This window comes from Dipodomys merriami, unplaced genomic scaffold (genome assembly GCF_024711535.1).
Source record: "Dipodomys merriami isolate MVZ:Mamm:240054 unplaced genomic scaffold, mDipMer1.0.p SCAF_41, whole genome shotgun sequence".
NCBI lineage: Eukaryota > Metazoa > Chordata > Mammalia > Rodentia > Heteromyidae > Dipodomys > Dipodomys merriami.
Window position 1 is genome coordinate 4,159,965 of NW_027205715.1, and position 19,792 is coordinate 4,179,756.

At 44.2% G+C, this 19,792-nt stretch overlaps 3 protein-coding genes across 18 annotated transcripts in view; 2 read left to right on the forward strand and 1 right to left on the reverse strand.

The window, feature by feature from the left end:
- Positions 1-2,239, forward strand: part of Ndrg4 (NDRG family member 4) — a 43,449-nt gene extending 41,210 nt beyond the window's left edge. For all 7 annotated transcript variants that reach the window (XM_069992428.1, XM_069992426.1, XM_069992427.1 and 4 more), the window contains one exon: positions 293-2,239. In XM_069992428.1, coding sequence (XP_069848529.1) covers positions 293-447 — 155 coding nt within the window. In that variant the 3' untranslated portion in view covers positions 448-2,239. The remainder of the gene's footprint in view (positions 1-292) is intronic.
- Positions 2,240-3,675: 1,436 nt separating this feature from the next.
- On the forward strand, positions 3,676-7,164 carry Setd6 (SET domain containing 6, protein lysine methyltransferase). The gene is made up of 9 exons (XM_069992440.1): positions 3,676-3,753; positions 3,924-4,001; positions 4,072-4,216; positions 4,293-4,434; positions 4,537-4,731; positions 4,851-4,968; positions 6,155-6,335; positions 6,464-6,606; positions 6,689-7,164. Exons 1-9 carry the CDS (start codon positions 3,727-3,729, stop codon positions 6,989-6,991), a joined length of 1,332 nt encoding a protein of 443 aa, XP_069848541.1. The 5' UTR covers positions 3,676-3,726; the 3' UTR covers positions 6,992-7,164.
- Positions 7,165-7,790: 626 nt separating this feature from the next.
- Positions 7,791-19,792, reverse strand: part of Cnot1 (CCR4-NOT transcription complex subunit 1) — a 98,815-nt gene continuing 86,813 nt past the window's right edge. For 9 of the 10 annotated variants that reach the window (XM_069992438.1, XM_069992433.1, XM_069992435.1 and 6 more), the window contains 10 exons: positions 17,234-17,482; positions 16,351-16,514; positions 15,646-15,763; positions 14,250-14,351; positions 11,955-12,128; positions 10,381-10,530; positions 9,703-9,883; positions 8,822-8,954; positions 8,484-8,618; positions 7,791-8,149 (listed from right to left, as the gene is read on the reverse strand). In XM_069992438.1, the coding sequence (XP_069848539.1) occupies positions 8,071-8,149; positions 8,484-8,618; positions 8,822-8,954; positions 9,703-9,883; positions 10,381-10,530; positions 11,955-12,128; positions 14,250-14,351; positions 15,646-15,763; positions 16,351-16,514; positions 17,234-17,482 (1,485 nt within the window). In that variant the 3' untranslated portion in view covers positions 7,791-8,070. The remainder of the gene's footprint in view (positions 8,150-8,483; positions 8,619-8,821; positions 8,955-9,702; positions 9,884-10,380; positions 10,531-11,954; positions 12,129-14,249; positions 14,352-15,645; positions 15,764-16,350; positions 16,515-17,233; positions 17,483-19,792) is intronic. The other variant, XM_069992439.1, reaches the window with a different exon arrangement.

Genomic DNA, 19,792 nt, shown 5'->3' on the forward strand with positions numbered 1-19,792 from the left:
GCCCATATCTGCTCACCACAAGGGTGCCTGGTTCAGTGCCCACCCATTCCCAGCCATAGCTGGACAGCCACTGGAAGGCAGGCCCTTGCTGGCCACAGCCCCTTCGGTCCAGTCACCGCTGCTGGCTCTGCATGCCACAGCCTGAAGGAGCCCAGTCCCATGGCTTTGGGCAGGCCTCTCTGCCATCGTTAGGCTGGGTCTTGCTGGCCGCTTCGCTTGCATTTTCCATGTCCTACCTGCTGGTGCCAGGTCCTACGTGCTGGTCCTCATACTTGTTCATTTGCATCCACAGTGCCCTCTGCCAGCATGACCCGTCTGGCACGCTCTCGCACCGCCTCCCTCACCAGCGCCAGCTCGGTGGACGGCAGCCGCCCGCAGGCCTGCACTCACTCGGAAAGCAGTGAGGGGCTGGGCCAGGTCAACCACACCATGGAGGTGTCCTGCTGAAGCTCATGGTCCTGCCCAAGATGCCCACCTAGCGGGGTCCCCCTGCCACCCCTGCGCCGGCTCATTGTTCCTTTAGTTTCTTTTTGTGAGGGTAAAGGGGAGGAGATGAAGGTTGTTTTTCTTTTGTTGTTGTTGTTTTTTAATGAGGGGATCCAACTTGATGCTTGCAGTAGAACAGTCTGAGGTGGTTTGAGGGGCGCCTCCTCCCCAGCCCGTCTCCCCCAGTGTGTTCACTTGGCTGATGCGCCTCCCTACCCCCACTCTGGCACTGTGAGGGGAGCCTCGGACAGGGCCCGAGTCCTCTGAGAACGGAGGCCAGCAAGAGCAGGGGTAGGAGGAAGACCGCCCCCCCCCCCCCGCAGGCAGGTTTGAAGATGGGCGCAGTTTTGAGATGGTGGATGCTGAGCTCACACTCCCGATGTGGGGGACAGGAAGCTGCAGCAAGGAGCCCCGTGCCTCTGAAGGCCTCTTCCCCTCAACCCCTCCACCACCAAGCACACTTTTCAGGTTTGTAGTACAGGTGACAATCATGTGGATGGTAACCACAAGGGGGCGCTGTGACGGGGACAGCCATTTTCCTGGTGCTCTCTGGGACTGAGATGAAACATGGAACCCGGGGGGGACAGAAAGTCCAGTGCTTTTCCTCTTCCCCGCTCCCCTCCCCCCCACACACTCTGCCACCTTCTGGCCCTCTCCCATCCTGAGCCAGGGTGTCCTAGGTAGAAATCACCTGCTTTTGTCTTCCTAATGACCTGGGACAGAGGGATAGTCTGGGATTGCTCCTGTGCTGTGTGTAGCTGCTGAGAGATTTGAGGTAAAATGGCCGGTGACTGAGAGTCCTGTAGATGCCCTGTTGTCTAGAGGCCAAGCCACTTGGTATCACCTGGTGTTTCCCGGCAGAGCCCCGGTCAAGCTGTGCCAGTGAGTCCTGCAGCCATCACTAGGGAAACAAGTTGACTGGCGAGATCTGGTTCAAGACAAGATACCACCCACCTTTGGCCACTGGAGTAGGCTGGGATTGGCTGGGTCCTGCATTGGGAAATGAAAGTCCTTGAACAAGGGCCAGGCAGAAGAGAAGGGCTTCCCATGCACTCCTGGCTCCCGCAGCCCAGGACTGTGCCATCTACTCCCTACCCACCCGGTTTACCAGGGAGAATCTCCCAGGCCCCCAAAACAGAGCCCTTGTCCCAGATTCTCAATCCATTGTCACAACCCGACAAACAGGACACACTGAAAAAAATGAAGGGCTGTAAGGGAGAGGGGAGGGTTTGTGTGGGTTTTTATAGGGGGTGTTCTGAGGCCAAGAGGTCATTTAAATCCACATTTCCTGGCACAGGCCACTCTTCTATACTCTTAAGCCATTACTAGACTGCTGTAGAGCCTGGTGGAGTGTATTCTTAGTTCTGTTTGCTCACGTGCTTTCTTTGAATATTGAATGTGACTGTTTAAAACTGATAGAATTAATCCCTCTTACTGTAGATAGCACTGCGAGTATTTGATTTTTTTCTTGCTGTGTTCTTTCAGATGAGGTATCTATAAATATCTATGCTATATATATAAATGTATATTGAGTCCTCCTGTGTGTGGTTTTTCCATTGGAGGTTGTCTCTTTGATCAAGGTGAACTTTAATGGAGTTTATTATTTTCTTCTCTGTACAAAGAGCCTAATTTTGTGTATTATGGTGGCTCATATCATGAGGCTTGGAGATGACAAAATGTCTAACAACAAAAGCCCTTGTCTATGTAGAGAGAGTTGACTGTGCTGACAAACTAATAAAAGACACTAAGAAGAGCTTGAGTGTGGTGATGCCACGCTGGAGTCTTGAGGCTGCTGTTTGGGCTTAGGTTCGGGGAAATGGCCACGGGAGGACAGGGATTGTTTCCAGCATTCAGCACACAGAATCTTATTAATCCTAACATTCATTCTGCAAGGGCAATATCTCTATTTCACAGCTGAGGACACTGAGCTGAAGGATAAAGAATTTGCCCAATAAAAGGCCAAACTGAGCGTTCCCTCTGGCATTATTTGGCTCATACCCATAACCTTCTCTTTAATGCCTCATTTTCTTAATGGCATGCTTTGTCAACATGTTTAACCACTGTTTGTCTCAGAACTTGTTCATTTGGTAAAGAATGAATCCTTCCTACATGTCAGCTACTAAAGGAGCAGATGATGATGATGATGATGATGACTTTTGTACAAAGAGGTTTACAATTCTCTAAGTCAGGTAATGAGTTCAATGATTCTTGGGCAATGTCACCCCTTCCTTCATTCTCCCCTTCCCCTTCTTGTCCTTACCCACAAGTTGCATAGTTTATCTTTTTTACATCATGTATATTGACTGCAATAATTGCATTTGCCCACCCTCCCTCTGTTCCTGTGTTCCCCTTTGCTCCCCCGAGTAAAACAAGTTTCCACTTCCTGGAATTCATTTTGATAAATAGTACTTCAGATGTTCAGAGGATTGCCCCAAGTATATTCTCCCTAAAGGAATAACTTTTTTTTTTTTTGCCAGTCTGGGGGCTTGAACTCAGCCTGGGCACTGTCCCTGAGCTTCTTTTACTTAAGGCTAGCACTCTACCACTTGAGCCACCGCACCACTTCCAGCTTTTTGTGTTTCTGTGCTGAGGAAGGGAACCCAGGTCTTCACGCGTGTTAGGCAAGCACTCTACCACTGAGCCACCTTCCCAGCCCAAGGAGTAACTTTTTAAAAAAGTTACTAGTCGTACAAAGAGGTTACAACTCCGTAAGTCTCAGATTATGAGCACAATAACGACGGTATTTGCTCACCCTTCCTTTAAAAGGAGTAAAATTTGGGAACTTGCCTTATGGTGTGCAGAAGATGGAAAAAACAAATGTGGGCCGGATTCTAGATCCGGGAACCCTCTAAGCCACACCCCTCCAGGATGCTTCGGGCAAATGACAGTAACCGAGGCGGCACCTACGCCCCGGGGGGGGGGGCGGGGAGGCCAGATTCTGCTGCGGCGCCCAGTTACCGCAGGAGACCTCGGCTTCCCGCACCCTGAAAGGTCGGGTGGTCCCGGCCTGGGAGCCAGGCCTCTTCGCGCCCCCCCCCCCCCCCCCCAGCAGGCTCGCGCCACTCCGCCGGAAACGCCAGAATCCAAACGAGGAACGTTCCCCGAGGAGCAAGTCCCCGCCCACTCCCCTGCCCACGTGGTTCCGGGCCCGCCCCTCCGAGGCCACGTGGTCCAGGCCCCGCCCGCCGAGGCCGCCGCCTGCGAAGCGGAGCCGCGGTGCGGCCCGAGCGCGCTCGGGGCATGGCGACGCCGGCCAAGCGCCCGCGGGTAAGTGGAGGGCGGCGGGGCGGGCCCCATCGGCCTCGGCCTAGCCCGCCCGAGCGTGGCTGTGCACCCCGTCCCGCGGGCTCCGAGGGTCCCCTCTCCTCGGGCGCGCGCGTCCTCAGCCCCCGCGGGCCTTCCGGGGCGCGGCCGCGTCACGGGCTCCCTCCTCCCAGGTCGGCGGGCCGGGCTCGGACCCCGTGGCCGGCTTCCTGCGCTGGTGCGGCCGAGTGGGACTGAAGCTGAACCCCAAGGTGAGCGAGCGGCGCGGCGGGCCCGGCGCGGCGGGGCTCGGGCTGCTCTGACCCGGCCTCCTCCTCGCAGGTGGCGGTGAGCCGGCGGGGGACGGTGGCCGGCTACGGCATGGTGGCTCTGGAGGGCCTGCAGCCCGGGGAGCTGCTGTTCGCGGTGCCCCGGGCCGCGCTGCTGTCTCCGCACACCTGCGCCATCAGCGGTCTGCTGGAACGAGGTGGGCGCGCGGGCCCGGGGCGCCCCGGGGCGGGCGCGCTGCGGCGCGCCAGGCCCTCACCCCGTGTCTTCCCCAGAGCGAGCTGCGCTGCAAAGCCCGTCGGGCTGGGTGCCGCTGCTGCTGGCGCTGCTCCACGAGCTGCAGGCCCCGGCCTCCCACTGGAGCCCCTACTTTGCGCTCTGGCCCGACCTGGGCCGCCTGGAGCATCCCATGTTCTGGTAGGAGCCGAGGGAGGCGTGGGGGAGCGTGCTCCAGACAGTCTGCCGGGGGTCACCAGGTGCGGGGTGTTAAAAGGAGCTGGGCCGGCTGTTCCACTGCAGGACCCAGGAGGAGCGGCAACGCCTGCTGCGGGGCACTGGTGTTCCAGAGGCGGTGGAGAAGGATTTGGCCAACATCCGCAGCGAGTACCATTCCGTTGTGCTGCCCTTCATGGAAGCCCACCCTGATCTCTTCAGTCCCAAGGTTCGCTCTCTGGAACTCTATCACCAACTCGTGGCCCTCGTAATGGCCTATAGGTCAGTGAATAGAAATCTGAAAGACCAAACATCTTCAGACTTTTTGAGGTGTGGAAAAGAGTAAAACAGCCAAGCCCACCCCCTAGTCTTTAGTTTTAGCCAGTTCCTCTCTGTGGCAGCTTTCAAGAGCCATTGGACGAGGAGGATGAAGAGGAGCCAAACTCCCCTGTGATGGTGCCTGCTGCAGACATACTGAATCATCTAGCCAATCACAATGCCAACCTCGAGTACTCCGCGGTGAGTGGATTACGTTATGTGTATTGATGATGGAGCATTTGAGCCAAACCACTAATGGCCTTCTACCAGGGACTAGGGGAAATTAGCTCCCTTCGTATTTTTTTTGGCACTCGTGTTTGTGTCAAAAGTTGTTTGAATATATTAAGGCTCAAAATTAAGTCATGGAAGCCAAAGGCCAGTAGCTCATGCCTGTGATCTTACCCATAGAGGCTAAGAAGTGCAGTCTAAAGTAGCAGAGATTTTTTTTATCTAACCAGCTAGCCCTCAGTTAAAGCCCCCAAACTGGCACACACACAAAAAAGTTGAGTCTTCTGACAGATATTCAGAGTAGCTTTTAGAAGTTGCGTTTCACTCCCTGCTGGCTGTTCAGTTGGTCTTGTGGACAACTGCCACAGTGATCACAGTAGTTAACAGCATGGAGAACAGGAGTGTTGGTCAGAGATCTGAGGTGACCCTCTTTTAAGAATCATTCCACTTCTATATCATTGTAAGAAAAGATGTGTGTTTATGGTAAATGCGTATACCCTCAGCACCCAGGAGAACCAAAAGTTTAAGGCTGGCCTACACTACATAGAATACCTTGTTCCCAGAAAACAAGTTTAACAAATAAAGATTTTTTTCGGTTGGTTGTGGGGCTTGGACTCAGGTTTTGGGCATTGTCCCTGAGCTCTATTGCTCAAAGCTAGAGCTTACCACTTTTGAGCCATAGCTCCACTTCTGGCTTTTGAGTGGTTAATTGGAGATGAGTCTCAAGGGGACTTTTCTGCCGGGACTGGCTTTAAACTGATATTCTTAGATCTATCTCCTGAGTATACTAGGGTTACAGGCATAAGCCACAGGTACAGTACCTGGTCAGGTTTTTTACTAGTGTGAGATCCTCTAGGTCCCCAAAAAGGTAGGATTAAAGTGAGCCACTGATCCCTGGGCTAAGTTCATCTTGACAAGCTACCATTTTGTAACCACTGGAGGTGACTGAGCTGAGGAGGTACCTAAGAACACACAAAGCTGATCTTTTAAAGTTGGGCTCACCTGTGTTGATTCTACCGTGCAGGACCTAAGTGGCACTAGATGTAGAAGAATGGGACGTTGCAACCTTAGGCTGTGGCTGAGCACACCTACTGGAGGCTCTTCCTAAGAGGGGGAGGGCCTTGGAAAGGCCTGGCCCTAGCTTCTCCCTTTCACCCAGGATTACCTTCAGATGGTGGCTACTCAGTCCATTCCAAAAGGCCATGAGATTTTCAACACTTATGGGCAAATGGCTAACTGGCAACTGATTCATATGTATGGTTTTGTTGAACCATATCCTAACAACACAGATGACACAGCTGACATTCAGATGGTAACTCTTCGTGAAGCTGCATTACAGGGTGAGTTTTGTTACCAATCTTTAACCCTGACACTTGTCTTCTCTGTCCACCCCAGGCTGTAGTAGCTTTGCTAATAGCTGACTTGTTAGAAGAGGTATTTGCTAAGATTTTTACTAATTTATCTACAGGAGCAAAAAACGCATCTGAAAGGCTCCTCCTGTATGAGCGCTGGGATTTCTTGTGCAAACTGGAGATGGTAGGGGAAGAGGGAGCATTTGTGATCGGGCGTGAAGAGGTGTTAACTGAAGAGGAGCTGACCACCACACTCAGGGTAAAGGGTTGAGAATGGCCATGTTGTGCTGGTAAAACGTAAGTCATTGTCATAATCCAAGGGCCCCATGTTTTTTTCTTAGGTACTATGTATGCCTGCTGAGGAGTTCAGAGAATATAAAAACCAGGAAGGATGGGAAGAGAGTGGAAGCAAAGGCAGCCTGTGTATTTCCAACATTCCCAAGCTCAAAGCATCATGGAGACGGCTTCTTCGAGACAGTGTCCTGTTAACACTGCAGACATATGCCACAGACTTAAAAACTGAGCAAGATTTGCTTAGTAATAAGGAGCTCTATGCCCGACTCAGCTCAAGGGAACAGCAGGCCTTACAGGTTCGCTATGGTCAGAAGGTGATCCTACATCAGTTGTTAGAACTGACAAGTTAGTATCTTCCTTGTTCCCTGAAGGTTCAGTAGTAGTGCTTTATTATAAGCCAATAGTTTGTTGCCTTCAAAGAGGAAAACTGGGGCTTATGTAAGATTCCAGCTGTTTACTTATGAAGCTTTTTGTGTTCACTAGCCATAAAGCCTACCCTCATTAAAGATAAATTATGTAAGTAGGGCCAAGTAACTCATTTTTTTTAAACTGGGCATAATTTAGTTTTCCTGTTTCAGCAGTTTCCTCTTGTTGGCACCAAAATTCCTTTGCTTGAGCATTTGAGATCAAGCTAAGATGCACAATAAGACTGCCACCCTCCACATCCCCCCCCAAAAAAAGGGGGGGGGGGCTAGGATTTGTTAGGTTAGTAGTGGGGAAGATTGTTACATACACCATTCAGCAAGGAGTAAGTTCCCAGTGGTCTGGGATCTTTGGTGGCCAGGCTGTTCACTTTCATCCTGCTGCTGCATGCCATGATTATTGGTTAGTTCCAGTGAGGCTGTTTTGATCTTTTGACTTTAGGGCCTAAGTTAATGGTAAGGGAGGACAATGCCTAATACTAGTTCCTTTTCTCATAGTTTCTACAAGACAGAGGGATGTGAAAACTTCAGGTCTGGCTTGGTTCTCTCTTGGAAGTGTTTTCCCTCTGTTTAGCTTCCAGGAAGGACACACAAACTAAGCTCATAATCTTATGCTCTGATGTGCCCATGTTTTAGCAACTACACTAATATGAATTAAGTATTTCTACCATTTGTTTGGGACAATAGGAATGTTAAAAGACATGGAGCTATGTCCTTGAACAAAATGCATGGTATTTAGCTGCCTCTTTATTACAAGGTACTAGTTTATGTACTTGCCTTGAACACATTTTGCACAAACCCAGAAGTTCAGACAAAGGTTTTCTCTTTCATATATTTACACAAGTTCAAAATGATATTCACAGCATCGTCTAAATTTTGGCCAAGTCAAAAAAATGCATTTAAACTTTGGAACGTGCCCACGTAGACAGGAGGCCAACCCTCAACAGTGTAGGTGTTGGGGCAGACACCTGAGAACCAAAGGGCTGGGAGAATCAGGAGGAGTTCATCTAACTGGCACCAGTTCCTTCCATTACTTGCTGAGCCTGCTTCTGTCCCATGCAGCACTGTGCAACTGACTGGAATAACCTGGAGAGTAGAAAGAATTACACATTTACTCGTGAGGAAAGTTCGGGCTTAATACGCTATTTGCTTTAGCTACCTTTTTTTTTTTTTTTTTGCAGAGGGTGGGGGGTAGTCAGTTATAGGACTTGAACTCAGAGCCTGGATGCTGTCCCTGAGCTTTGCTTCTCAAGGCTAGCACTCTACCAGTTTCTGGTTTTCTGGTGGTTAACTGGAGATTAGTCTCATGGACTTTGCTTCTGAACTGATCCTCAGCTCTCAACCTCCTATAATTAGCCACTGCACCTGGCTCTTTACTTGAAGACAATCTACAGTCCTGCCGATAGATAATTCAACTTACTTTTCGATTTCTGGGGCACAGTGTACAAACTCATGGTTCCAGAACTTAAACGCTGGATTTTTAATCAGCTCAATGAAGGTAATAAGAAGACCCCAAGGATGTGGCCTATTTACAATCAACCGTTCCAAGAGAACCCTAGAAAGGAAAAAATTATTAATGCACAGAGAAAACAGGACCATGCCTTCTGTTCCATTTTTCCTCAATGACGGTCTACCAACTCTATCCTGTACTTAACACAGTAGTATTATGTGAAATATGTCTAAAGCCTGAATACATGGAACTAAAATAATTCAAAATGGAAAAGCTGGGGAAAGGCACCATTTGGACAAAACTCTCACCTTGTGATCTGTTCCTGGATAGCTTCCGTGTTGGCCTCGGCAAAAAGGTACAGCATGGTGCAGCTAAAGTAGTGAGTGTGGCTGTTTGGGTACCGCAGCTGATTTGCAATTGCATTCAAGAAGAGATACCGGCCTAGAAATTAAGGAAAGTCAACTAAGGACTAGTTCTGAAAGAACAACATAAGAAAAAAAAAAAAAATCAAGCTAGAGATTTACTTTTATTCTTGGCTTTTATCTGTGTTCTCCAGACTCCAAAGTTTTGCTAAGATTTTAAAATACTTTTAAAAGAATAAAAATACTAATATTTTCCTAAAAATTTTCAAGTGTCATTCTTTTGTCACAACTAATATACAGCTATACTTGCATTTTTTTGCCTGTGTTCAGACAGCTGTACTATTCCCATTCATGTAATCTCTACCTTTCTCTATATTCAATGACACCAAAAGCCATTGTCCTACTATAATTCAGGTTTTTTGTCCTAATACTGCTGCTTGAACTCAAAGCAAACTGGTTTGGCTCTTTCACTCAAGGCTCGTGCTTTATACTACTTCAGCCACATACCTACTGCAGCTCTTGCTGGTTAATTGGAGGTAAGAGTCACACAGGTTTGTCTGCTGGGGCTGCCTTTGAACCTCAATCCTCAGCTTTCTAAGTAGCTAGGATTATAGATATGAGCTACTTAAATGATCAGAACCTGGCTGATAATTCTTTATACTTGGCTATGTTCTTGAGGGGAGGAAAGGGGAACTAGAATATGAACTCAGGGACAAGTACTCTTATCATTTGATCATACCATCTAGCCTGTGGTTTAAAGCAGATTTGTATGGTCAGACTGGCAAGCACAGGGAACTGTACGGTGGGGATGGATCGGTTTCACTCACCCTCTGTATCTAAGTCCACAGCTAGGTTCTGGAAGATGTCCATGTGTGCTGAGTGGGTGATGGTACTCATTGAAGGCGTGCTGCCTTTGTTGTGGATATGTGCAATGGCCTGAGTCCCTACATAGAGCACCAGTGCATTGATGAGCTGGAGGTTGTAGCGATTGCCAGGCTCGTTTGATACCTATAGGAACAAAATAGAAAACTTACTACCAAAAAACAGTTGGCACCGTAACTTGTAAATTCTTAGACCTCCATGGAAAGCCAAACTGGTCTCAATGAACCTTGCTTACGCTTGTGGGTTTCTTTAAAAATTAGTTCCTTTGGGAGCATATTATCACCACTCTGCTAACAGCACTGCACTAAGGATTTTCAAGTGAAAGCACATACATTCTGTTACAATGTTTGGATAGGGAGGAAGTTATGGTTGTCTATGTGGAAAGATTAACTCCATTTCAAGTCATTCTACAAAGCAAACAACCAGAATCCCCTCATTTAGGAAAATCTTGAAGTACAGAATATAAAGTTATAGTTCATCTAAGCTTACTGAACCATTAAACTTGGCAACATGTTTTAAAATCTCTAAGTCAGGCTGAAAATAATTCTAAAATATACTGTACACATCCTAGTGTATAGGAAGTGCTTTCTAGGGAATGCCACAGTTAAGCCAAACCAGCTGACCTGTAGATTGCTGCGCAGATCAGAGAGAAAAGTGACTGGTGATCGAGTTTTAAGATAGGAATCCAAATCCTTTTTGAACTGAGGTGGCATCACTCCAGTGAAATTGGTAAGAATCCGGGGAGCAATGTTAATTTCACTCAACATGTCCACCTGCCAGAAATTCCAAAAATCACAATTAGAATCAACTGTAGAAGCTAACAAATTACACCTATGCTGGAAACCCATACACGTTATACCAAGAAGAGAAGTCTGCAACCTTCTAATCAATCTTTCTGGCCAGTCCTGAGGCTTGAACTCAGGACCTGAGGCACTGTCCCTGAGCTGCTTTTGCCCAAGGCCAGCAGTCATCACTTGAGTCACAGTGTCACTTACAGCTTTTTCTGTTTATGTGTTACTAAGGAATCAAACTCAGGGCTTCATGCATGCTAGGCAAGCATTCCACCACTAAGCCACATTCCTAGCCCCTAAATCAATCAATTATAAGAATCTTTCTTATACACACAAAATAAGAGGCACTTCTTAAAATATTCTGGTAAACTAAGTCTTGATTCTTTTTCTAGAGAGGTCTAACCTGCAATAGGAACTCCTTTTCCTAAACTTCAAAATGAGTTAAGAAGCAGAATCCTCAGTGAGGTGGACCTTTAAATACAAGCTACACAAAAACACCTATGAAATATGGAAGCTAAGTTCTATTCACTTTGGGGTTCTGTCATGTGGTCCCAACAATGCCCTAACACCTAGGCTTAGGTTCTCAAATCATCCCTAAATTTAATACCAAAATAAATATGAAGGCTTGGCACCAGGGGCTTATATACCTGTAATCCTACAATATTTAAGGAGGAAGAAACCTGAAGGGTGTAGTTCAAAGTTAGGCTTGGCAGGAAAGTCTGGAAACTTCAATTACCCAGCAAAATACTGGAAGTGTGAGGGCGGGTAGGGGCTCAACTGGTTAAGTGCTAGCCATGAGTAAAAAAGACAAGCAAAAACAAACTGACTACAGGATACTTAGAGAAAGAAACTACTAACTGCTCTGAACAATTAACACCGTTTATCAAAATAAATACCAGGAAATAGAAGCATGTTTTTAGGAGAGAGGCTAGTACTGAAGGAGGAAGGGTGAACACAATGCAATTATATTCAATGTAACTGATAGAAGAACCTGAACAGTCTAACATAGTAGGGATAGGAGGAGAATGGAGGATGATGGAAGAGGTGACATCAGCCAAGAAGCTTTGTACTCATAACCTTACTTATGGAATTGTAGCCTCTTTATGCAGCTACCTACCTACTTTAAGAGAAAAAAAGATAAGCAAGAGCAAGAGGTCCCCGAGTGTAAGTCACAATATCACGAAGAAAGAAAGAGCTGGGCACCAATGGCTCACACCTGTAATTCTAGATTTATTAACATCTGCCAACATCACTATCATTCCCATGAGGATTAATAACCATTATTTCCACGCTAAACAGTACCCTTACCTAATACTTTGCGTATGTATGTTTGTATGTGTTGTGTCAGTCAGCCCGCTTACCAGAGAGATATCAAGTGTAACTTCTTGAACTATTTGAAACATTACCTTCAGATTAGGAGTGAATGGGTCTGGGAGCCTCATGTTTCTCGGGAAGGCACTCAGGATCAAATTTCTTAACTGGATACAATTGGGTGGGATCACATCACAGAACCCATAATGGTAATCACAAAGGAACTCTGGGAAATCATGCAAAAGAACCAGCAGCACTCTTAGAGTACCCTATTTAAAACAAAAAACAAAACAACAAAACACAAAAAAAAGAACACTTCCACACTGAGAAAAGGAAGTAACATTCTATTAATTAATTTAACTCAAAAGTTAAAAAGGCAAAAGGCAATAATATACTTTAATAACCAAAAATTTACAGGCTTAGTTAGTATCAGAAGGTTATCAAAATATTTACATCTAGTTATCATGAAAACCTAGAGATGCCTTAAATGAAAATGCTAGACTATTCTATTCAAAAACAAAAATACAAGAATGAAATAAGCACCCCTCAGCATCGTTTTTTGTTGTGCTAGTTGTGCGGCTTTACCTCTGGGCTGGGGTGCTGTCCCTGCGCTCTTCAGCTCAAGGCAAGCACTCTACCTCTTGAACCACAGTGCCACTTCCGGTTTTCTAGTGGTTTTTACTGGAGATCAGAGTCTCATGGACTTTCCTGCCCGGGCTGGCTTTGAACCAGGATCCTCAGATCTCAGCCTCCTGAGTAGCTAGGATTACAGGCGTGAGCCACTGTGTCCAGCTCCCCCTGTGCATTTTTAGTAACAGTTTAAAAATGTTATTTGAAAAAAAAAAAGAATAAAGTATCTCTTTAGTAGCTAGGTAAAGACCTAATGAAAACTTTAAGGAATGTGGAAGGGGGAGAGGAGGGTGGCAGAGAAAGCAAACAAATAATTCTTAAAAAGATTCCTCTCTCCAGGTACTGGTGTGGCTTGTGCCTCTAATCCTAGCTACTCACTCAGAAGGCAGAGATCTGAGGACCATGATTCAAAGCTAACCCAAGCAGGAAAGTTCTAAGACTTTTCTTTTTTTGCCAGTCCTGGGGCTTAACCTTGTGCCTGGTACTATCTATCCCTGAGTTCCTTTTGCTCAAGACTAGCACTCTACCACTTGAGCTACAGCACCACTTCCAGCCTTTTCTGTGATTAACTGGAGATAAGAGACTCATGGACTTTTCCTGCCCAAGCTGGCTTAGAACCACTATTAGATCTCAGACTCCTAAGAAGCTAGGATTACACAGGAGTAAGCCACAGGCGCCTAGCCTAAAACGAACATTTTGTTTAGCGTTTTTTGTCTTAAAAAACTACAGCTTCCACTAGACTCATGTCCAGTTAGCTACCAAAAAGCCAGAAGTAGAGCATGATTCAGTAGTAGAGTACTATCCTTGAGCAAAATAAAAGCTCAGAGACTGGGCAGACCCTGATTTCAAGCCCTAGGATCAGCACACATACTGAAAAACACACAAAGATCTTCAAATGACATCTTTAAAGGCAACCCATGAGAAAGCATTTGAATATATATTAACAAGAGGCTTGAACTTAAAAAAAAAAAAAAAAAAAAACAACAACGGGGGGGGGGGGGGGGGGGGGGAGAGGAGAGGGGACCTGGGCCTGCGGGTGCTAGTGGCTCAAGCCTGTAATCCTAGCTACTCAGGAGGCTGAGGTCTGAGGATCACAGTTCAAAGCCAGCCCGGGCAGGAAATTCCGTGAGACTATTATCTCCAATAAACCACTAGGAAAAAAAAACCAAAGTGGTGCGAAAAAAAAACCAAAGTGGTGCCATGGCTCAACCGGTAGAGCCCTCCCCTTGAGCCCTTGAGCTGAAGAGCTGAGGGATAATGCCCAAGCCCAGAGTTCAAGCCCCATGACTGACAAAAAAAAGTGGGGGGAGGGGAAGTGACCTGATATAGACCCAATAGAGCACTTGTATAAGAACCTGTACTCTTATATCAGTACCAAAAAAAAAATGGGTTAAAACTTAAAATTAAGAAAAGTACAACAATCCCCAAGAAACATGATAAAATATTGAAAAAACAATTGATAGAATAAAATCTCATTAAGAAATGATTAGAGGAAATGCAAATTATATCCTCAATAAAAACCCACCAAAGGGGCTTTTAAAAAAAATTAGGTATGACAAAATGTGGAGATACTGATTTGTTGCTAAAAAGCACAAACTGGTGCAGGCTTTTTGTAAAATGCAGTATCTTCTGAAGTTATTAGACTTGAGCCCTCTTTAAGATCTTGCAGCACTCTGCAAGAATAAGGATTTTATATATGTATATATTAATCTTTATCTTTAAAAACTTGTTATTCTAATTTGTAAATCCAAATTAATTACCTTGTAGAGGATTTGCATAGGTTTGGTGAGCTCCACATTTCTAAGAAAAGGTGCTAAATATTTGAATAAGTCAATCAGTAGCTGTGCATACATAGGCCAGCCCTAAACAAAAGAAATGGACATGAGTCATAATTATACTCAGCTATAGTTCAGCCAACAGGAAACATCTAAGCAGCTAAACCAAGACTTAATTATCCATCCATCTCCTCATACTATAATAAGCACATAGAGGTGTACACCTCTCCTAGAATGGTTGCCAGACTAGTCTTAGAAAAGACTAAGAATTTAGCAGGAAATCACATTTGAAATTAAATGATTCCAGAGATTTCAGGGCATACTGCTCCTAATACCTGTAAATAAATTTAAGGAGAAAAGAGGAGAACCTGATGAAATTTCCTCCCTTAGAAAGGGAAAGCCCTTCTCGAAACAAAACCAACTTTATTAAATGATTAATTCCTACTTTTTAAAAATTTTTTGCTAAATTCACATTAGTCATATTTTCTTCTTGTCTGAAGGCCAAAGGAGAGAACTTTAGGTAGTACTTATTTGCTATTTAACTGCAAAATGAAAGTGGGCACCGGTGGCTCATGCCTGTAATATTAGTTTTTCAGAAGGCTGAAATCTGAGGATCATGGTTCAAAAGCCAGCCCAGGCAGGAAGAGTCAATGAGACTACCAAAAAGCCAGAAGTAAATCTGTGGCTCAAGTGGTAGAGTGCTAACCTTGAACAGAAAAGCTCAGGGACTGTGCCCAAGCCCTGAGGTTCAAGCCCCAGAACTGGCATAAAAAAAAAAAAAAAGAAAAAGAAAAAGAAAAAGAAAAAAAGGAGGGGGGAGGGGAGAAATGATTAACTTCTTATTAACCATGCTTTACTCCTAATTACATAGGTTTAATTCTTAGAAGCAGCAGCATCCCCACCTCTCCCCCCACCCAGTTCAGTGGTCTTCAACCTTAACCATGAGAAAGCCTTCAGCATTTAGAATGGGAACTTATAAAAATAGCAAGCTCCTATTATCCACAGGTATATTCAGGTGTCTAAGGAAGTACTTAAGGATTCCAACTTTAAAATCCTAACAAATATGCAAAATAATCATTACTGTGTATAAAGCAGTAGTCATGGGAAAAAGAAACTAACTCAGAAAGCCTTTAAAGAGACTGACAGTGGTCGACAACAAAGCTGAAAATACAACGCTGAGTCATCAAAAGATGACTTTCAGGCAAAGGTCTTGAGTCAAGGTCTCTCTCCATGACCTGATCCAACAATACACAGACTAATTCTTAAGTAAGTGTGGAAATCGTACAACTGCTACTAAATGGCCAGTAGAAATTTCTAGGCAGTGCTAACAAGCTACAAGTAGTTATAGTCTTCATCAGTAGGAGATAAACTGCAGCCACACCTTCTGCTGTGGTGTATGTGCCAGCATTCTTGCAATAAATATCCGATGGGAGATCAGTTCAAGCCAGGCATATACAAAGCCAGGAGCTTTGGTAGGCCGCAAAATGTGGAATGTATTACTGAAAGAAGAAAAATCCAAATTAGAAAGCTCAAACTTAAAAATAACATAAGTAAGCTGCCTTGCAAATCAAATTAACGTGCCTCAAAATAAACAAAAGCTCTACTTCTAAAATTTTACTACACCAAAAACCAACAACCCTTAATAGAACTTTCAGTAAGATATAATGGTGCAGCACTGCCTATAGGAATTAGGATACTGGGGCAAGAAAATTTTGTGTTCAAAGCCAGCATAGGCTACATAGGGGAACCTTACCCTTAAAAACAAAAACAAAAACTAACAACAAGCAGGGTGCCAATGGCTCATGCCTATAATCCTAGCTACTCAGGAGGCTGAGATCTGAGGAGCACAATTCTAAGCCAGCTACAGTCTGTTGAGACGCCTATCTCCAATAAACTATTCAGAAAAAGCCAGAAGTGGCACTGTGGCTCAAGTGGTAGAGTACTAGCAGTGAACAAGAAGATCAGGGACAGTGGCCTTCTTTTTGTTCAAGCCCCAGGACCAGCAAACAACAACAAAGAAAACCAACAAAACTTTAATATACAAACAAAACACAAATTCTCTTAAGCCCAACAATAATATACTCACCAGAAAGCTGTAAGTGTTTGGAAATTAATAGTTTCTAACACATGCTCAGGTGCATTGAGCTCCAAGAGCAACATGATAAAAATTCGATGGTAGGGAAGCTGCTGAAATTCACTTTGTCGAACATCATGGTCCTGTAGGAGAACTCCCACTACTATACCAAGAACCTGTTAGAATACAGAATCACAGTTTGAAAGTCATAGAGAAAATCCACTGGACACTTTCAAATCATGTTACTTTTACCTTAAACCCTACATTAAAGGACAAATATATACCATTAAACAAAAAATTATCTGCTTTCAGCCAAAGGGGCCCTATGTTGGAATGGCTTAGTGTTTCTTTTAAGTATCTTTGGGCCAAACTTGCATATTCCTCCAGTGGTTTTCCAAAGCCTTGGGTTTCAGCATGAACCATCATCTTTTACTATGCAAAAACAATCTGAGCAATATAACTCTTTTGCTCTACTTGAAGTTGACAAGAAGCAAATGATTTACACTTCTCTTGGAATTTGGTCGATGGCCAGACAACTGTCAAAAAACTGTCCTGGCTCTCTATATCATTTGCTCATCTTTCATGAGGGCTCATGAAAGACCTGCCTGTATACCTTACACCAAATCAAAGTCCATGTTCACACACATTTTTGCATTCCTTTAATATTCACATTTTCAGAAATCCAATTGTGTAAATTGAGCCAATGATTTTTTTTTCTACTATGGCATTCTAATCTTTCTTAACATTTGGTGGATTGTAATCACATATTATATATGAATTTAATTTCAGCACAGAAAAGAAATGCACAAAACATTTTAAAGGCTCAGAACAAAGATGTTGAGAGTCACTGACAGACTTCAATGTGCAAAGACAAAGACAGTAAAGGATTTCAGACCTTGTTCAGCAGATTAATCTTTGTGACAGTATTGGTAGCCTCCCCTGAGTGCTTCACTAACAGTGCAATGAGTCGTACAAAGGCATCTAGATTGTGATAACACTTGGCTCGGATCATGGTGGGATTAGCAGCAGGATTGTGCTGCTGCTCAGCCTGAGCACGGTAACTGATTTCAACACACATTTCAGTGCACAAACGAAAAAATCTTGTTATGAGGTCATCAGTCTTCAGTATTCCTTGCTGATGCATCTACCATGGGGAACAAAAGTATAGAAGCACAATGAGATAATATGTACAAATTAACTTTGTATGCCTCAACTTTCATACTTAAGACACATTCTCTTGTTTATTCCTATGGTCACCATTTCTAATTCTTACTATATTAAAAAAAAATGTCATTTAGGAGGAGGGCTTCTCCATTAAGGAACCATGACACACTTCCTCCAGTTTTATAGAGAACAGAGAATGAGAGTATCTTCAAATAATTTAGAAAAATATGCAAATAAAATCATCTTTTAGTATCTGTTTAGGTCATAAGATACTCTGGACAAAGTATCTTTTGTCTCAGGAAGAAACTTAACTATATGTATTTTACTTCTCACAGAAATAAGGTATACTTTTGTGTGTGTGTGTGTGCCCATCCTGGGGCTTTTAACTCTGGGCCTACATGTTGTCCCTAAGCCCTTTTGCTCAAGAGTAACACTTTACTACTTGAGCCACAGCTCCAGTTCTGGCTTTATGGTAGTTAGTTGGAGGTTAAGAGTCTCAGGGACTTTCTTGCCAGGACTGGCTTCAAATCATGATCCTCAAATTTTAGCCTTTTTGAGTAGCTAGGATTATAGATGTGAGCCACTGCACCCAATAAATAGTTTCTTTTGCTTAAACAGTTACAAGAGTTTTTGAAATCAACTAGCCACCCTTAGAAAAAGCACTAATTTATACAAAAAACAGGTACTAAATGAAAATATTCAGATTATGACTCGCAATTTTAAAATGTACTAAAACTGTTACAATACAGTACAATATAAGGAGGAAAGTACAAATTATATGACATAAGTAAGGCAGAGCAGAAAAGCCAGTCAGCAGATGACAACAGGAAAGTGCGGGTAAAGAAAGAAGTCAACAAAAATCAAATCAAACCTTGAGAAAAATTGTGAGGATTACTTTAGAAATTTTAATGCAATTTATAACCAATAAAACAGCTAAACTAACCCAAGCCTGCTAACAATGTATCCCAATGCCAAGACAGAAAGTCAGTAAAAGATCTTCTGCCTACATTAAAACTTGGAGAAAGGGGGAAAGGCCAGCCAACCAGTGGTTCACATCTTCCTTTACCCTGGGAAGGCAGAGATCAGGACGATCAGTTTGAGGCCAGCCCACGCAAAAAACATTTTCAAGGAAAAGCCTAGGAGGTAATACATGCCTATCCTTCACAGCAATAATGGGGAGCATAAAGAGGGCTGCAGCCCAGGCCAGCTTGGGTAGAAAGCAAAATAACCAGAACAGCCACGTGCTGGTGGCTCATGCCTGCAATCCTAACTACTTAGGATGGTGAAACTGGGGGGATCAAATTGTAAAGCCAGCAATGCCTCAACTGCTTATAGTGCTAGCCAAGCAAGCCTAACACAAAGCCTTGAATATCTAATATGCGTGAGGGCATGGAATACAACACAGAGCAAAAGGAACCACAGAAGTGTGATACATTCTTTCTCAAGAAAATTACAATGAGAGCAAACAACGTAACAGGAAGAGCTGAGACAGAAGCCACATCCATACCCATGAAATAGCAATGATCACAAAACCCAGTTGATTAAAAAATTTTCCACTCAGATAAGTCAAAACTAAAAATGTTCAGTAAAAGCTTTTCAATAGGATGTTTTAAAGATTTTTTTAGTAGAGAAATAGTTTACTAATTTTATCATTTATCTTGAAAAGCAAATGCAGTATATAGCAACTTCTAGAATTCAAATCAGATCTTCCACTTATCACTGACATGTATTTGAAAATAGATCTAAATTAACAATCTTTCTCTAGCAACCCACGTTTTGGGTTCAGCTGAGAGAAATGTTAAGCAGATATATTACCCTGAACAACTATAATATTTATAATATTTGTTATTATAATGTTATAACATTTAAAAAGAAATTCAAAGGCTAATTCAAGATAGAGGGGATGAACTTGACTGGAATATAGTCAACGTGTGAATGTAATGTGTCAATGTGTGCAAATGTAACAATAACTCTCCTCTGCTCCCATATAAGTAATATAAGCTAATTTTTAAAGTCATTTCAAGGGCAAGGGTTATCATTTATTACCATGAGGACACAATAACTATTGTTTTTTTTTTTTTTTGTCGGCCATGGGGCTTGAACTCTGGGCCTGGGCGCTGTCCCTCAGCTCTTCAGCTCAAGGCGAGCGCTCTACCACTTGAGCTACAGCGCCACTTCCGGTTTTCTGGTGGTTTATTGGAGATAGGAGTCTCACGGTCTCTCCTGCCCGGGCTGGCTTTGAACCGCGATCCTCAGATCTCAGCCTCCTGAGTAGCTAGGATTACAGGCG

Coding starts and splice junctions, on each gene's coding strand:
- Setd6 (XM_069992440.1), top strand. CDS start 3,727: ATGGCGACGCCGGCCAAGCGCCCGCGG. Junction 4,217..4,292: donor CAGCGGTCTGCTGGAACGAG/GTGGGCGCGCGG, acceptor TGTCTTCCCCAG/AGCGAGCTGCGCTGCAAAGC. Junction 4,435..4,536: donor CTGGAGCATCCCATGTTCTG/GTAGGAGCCGAG, acceptor GTTCCACTGCAG/GACCCAGGAGGAGCGGCAAC.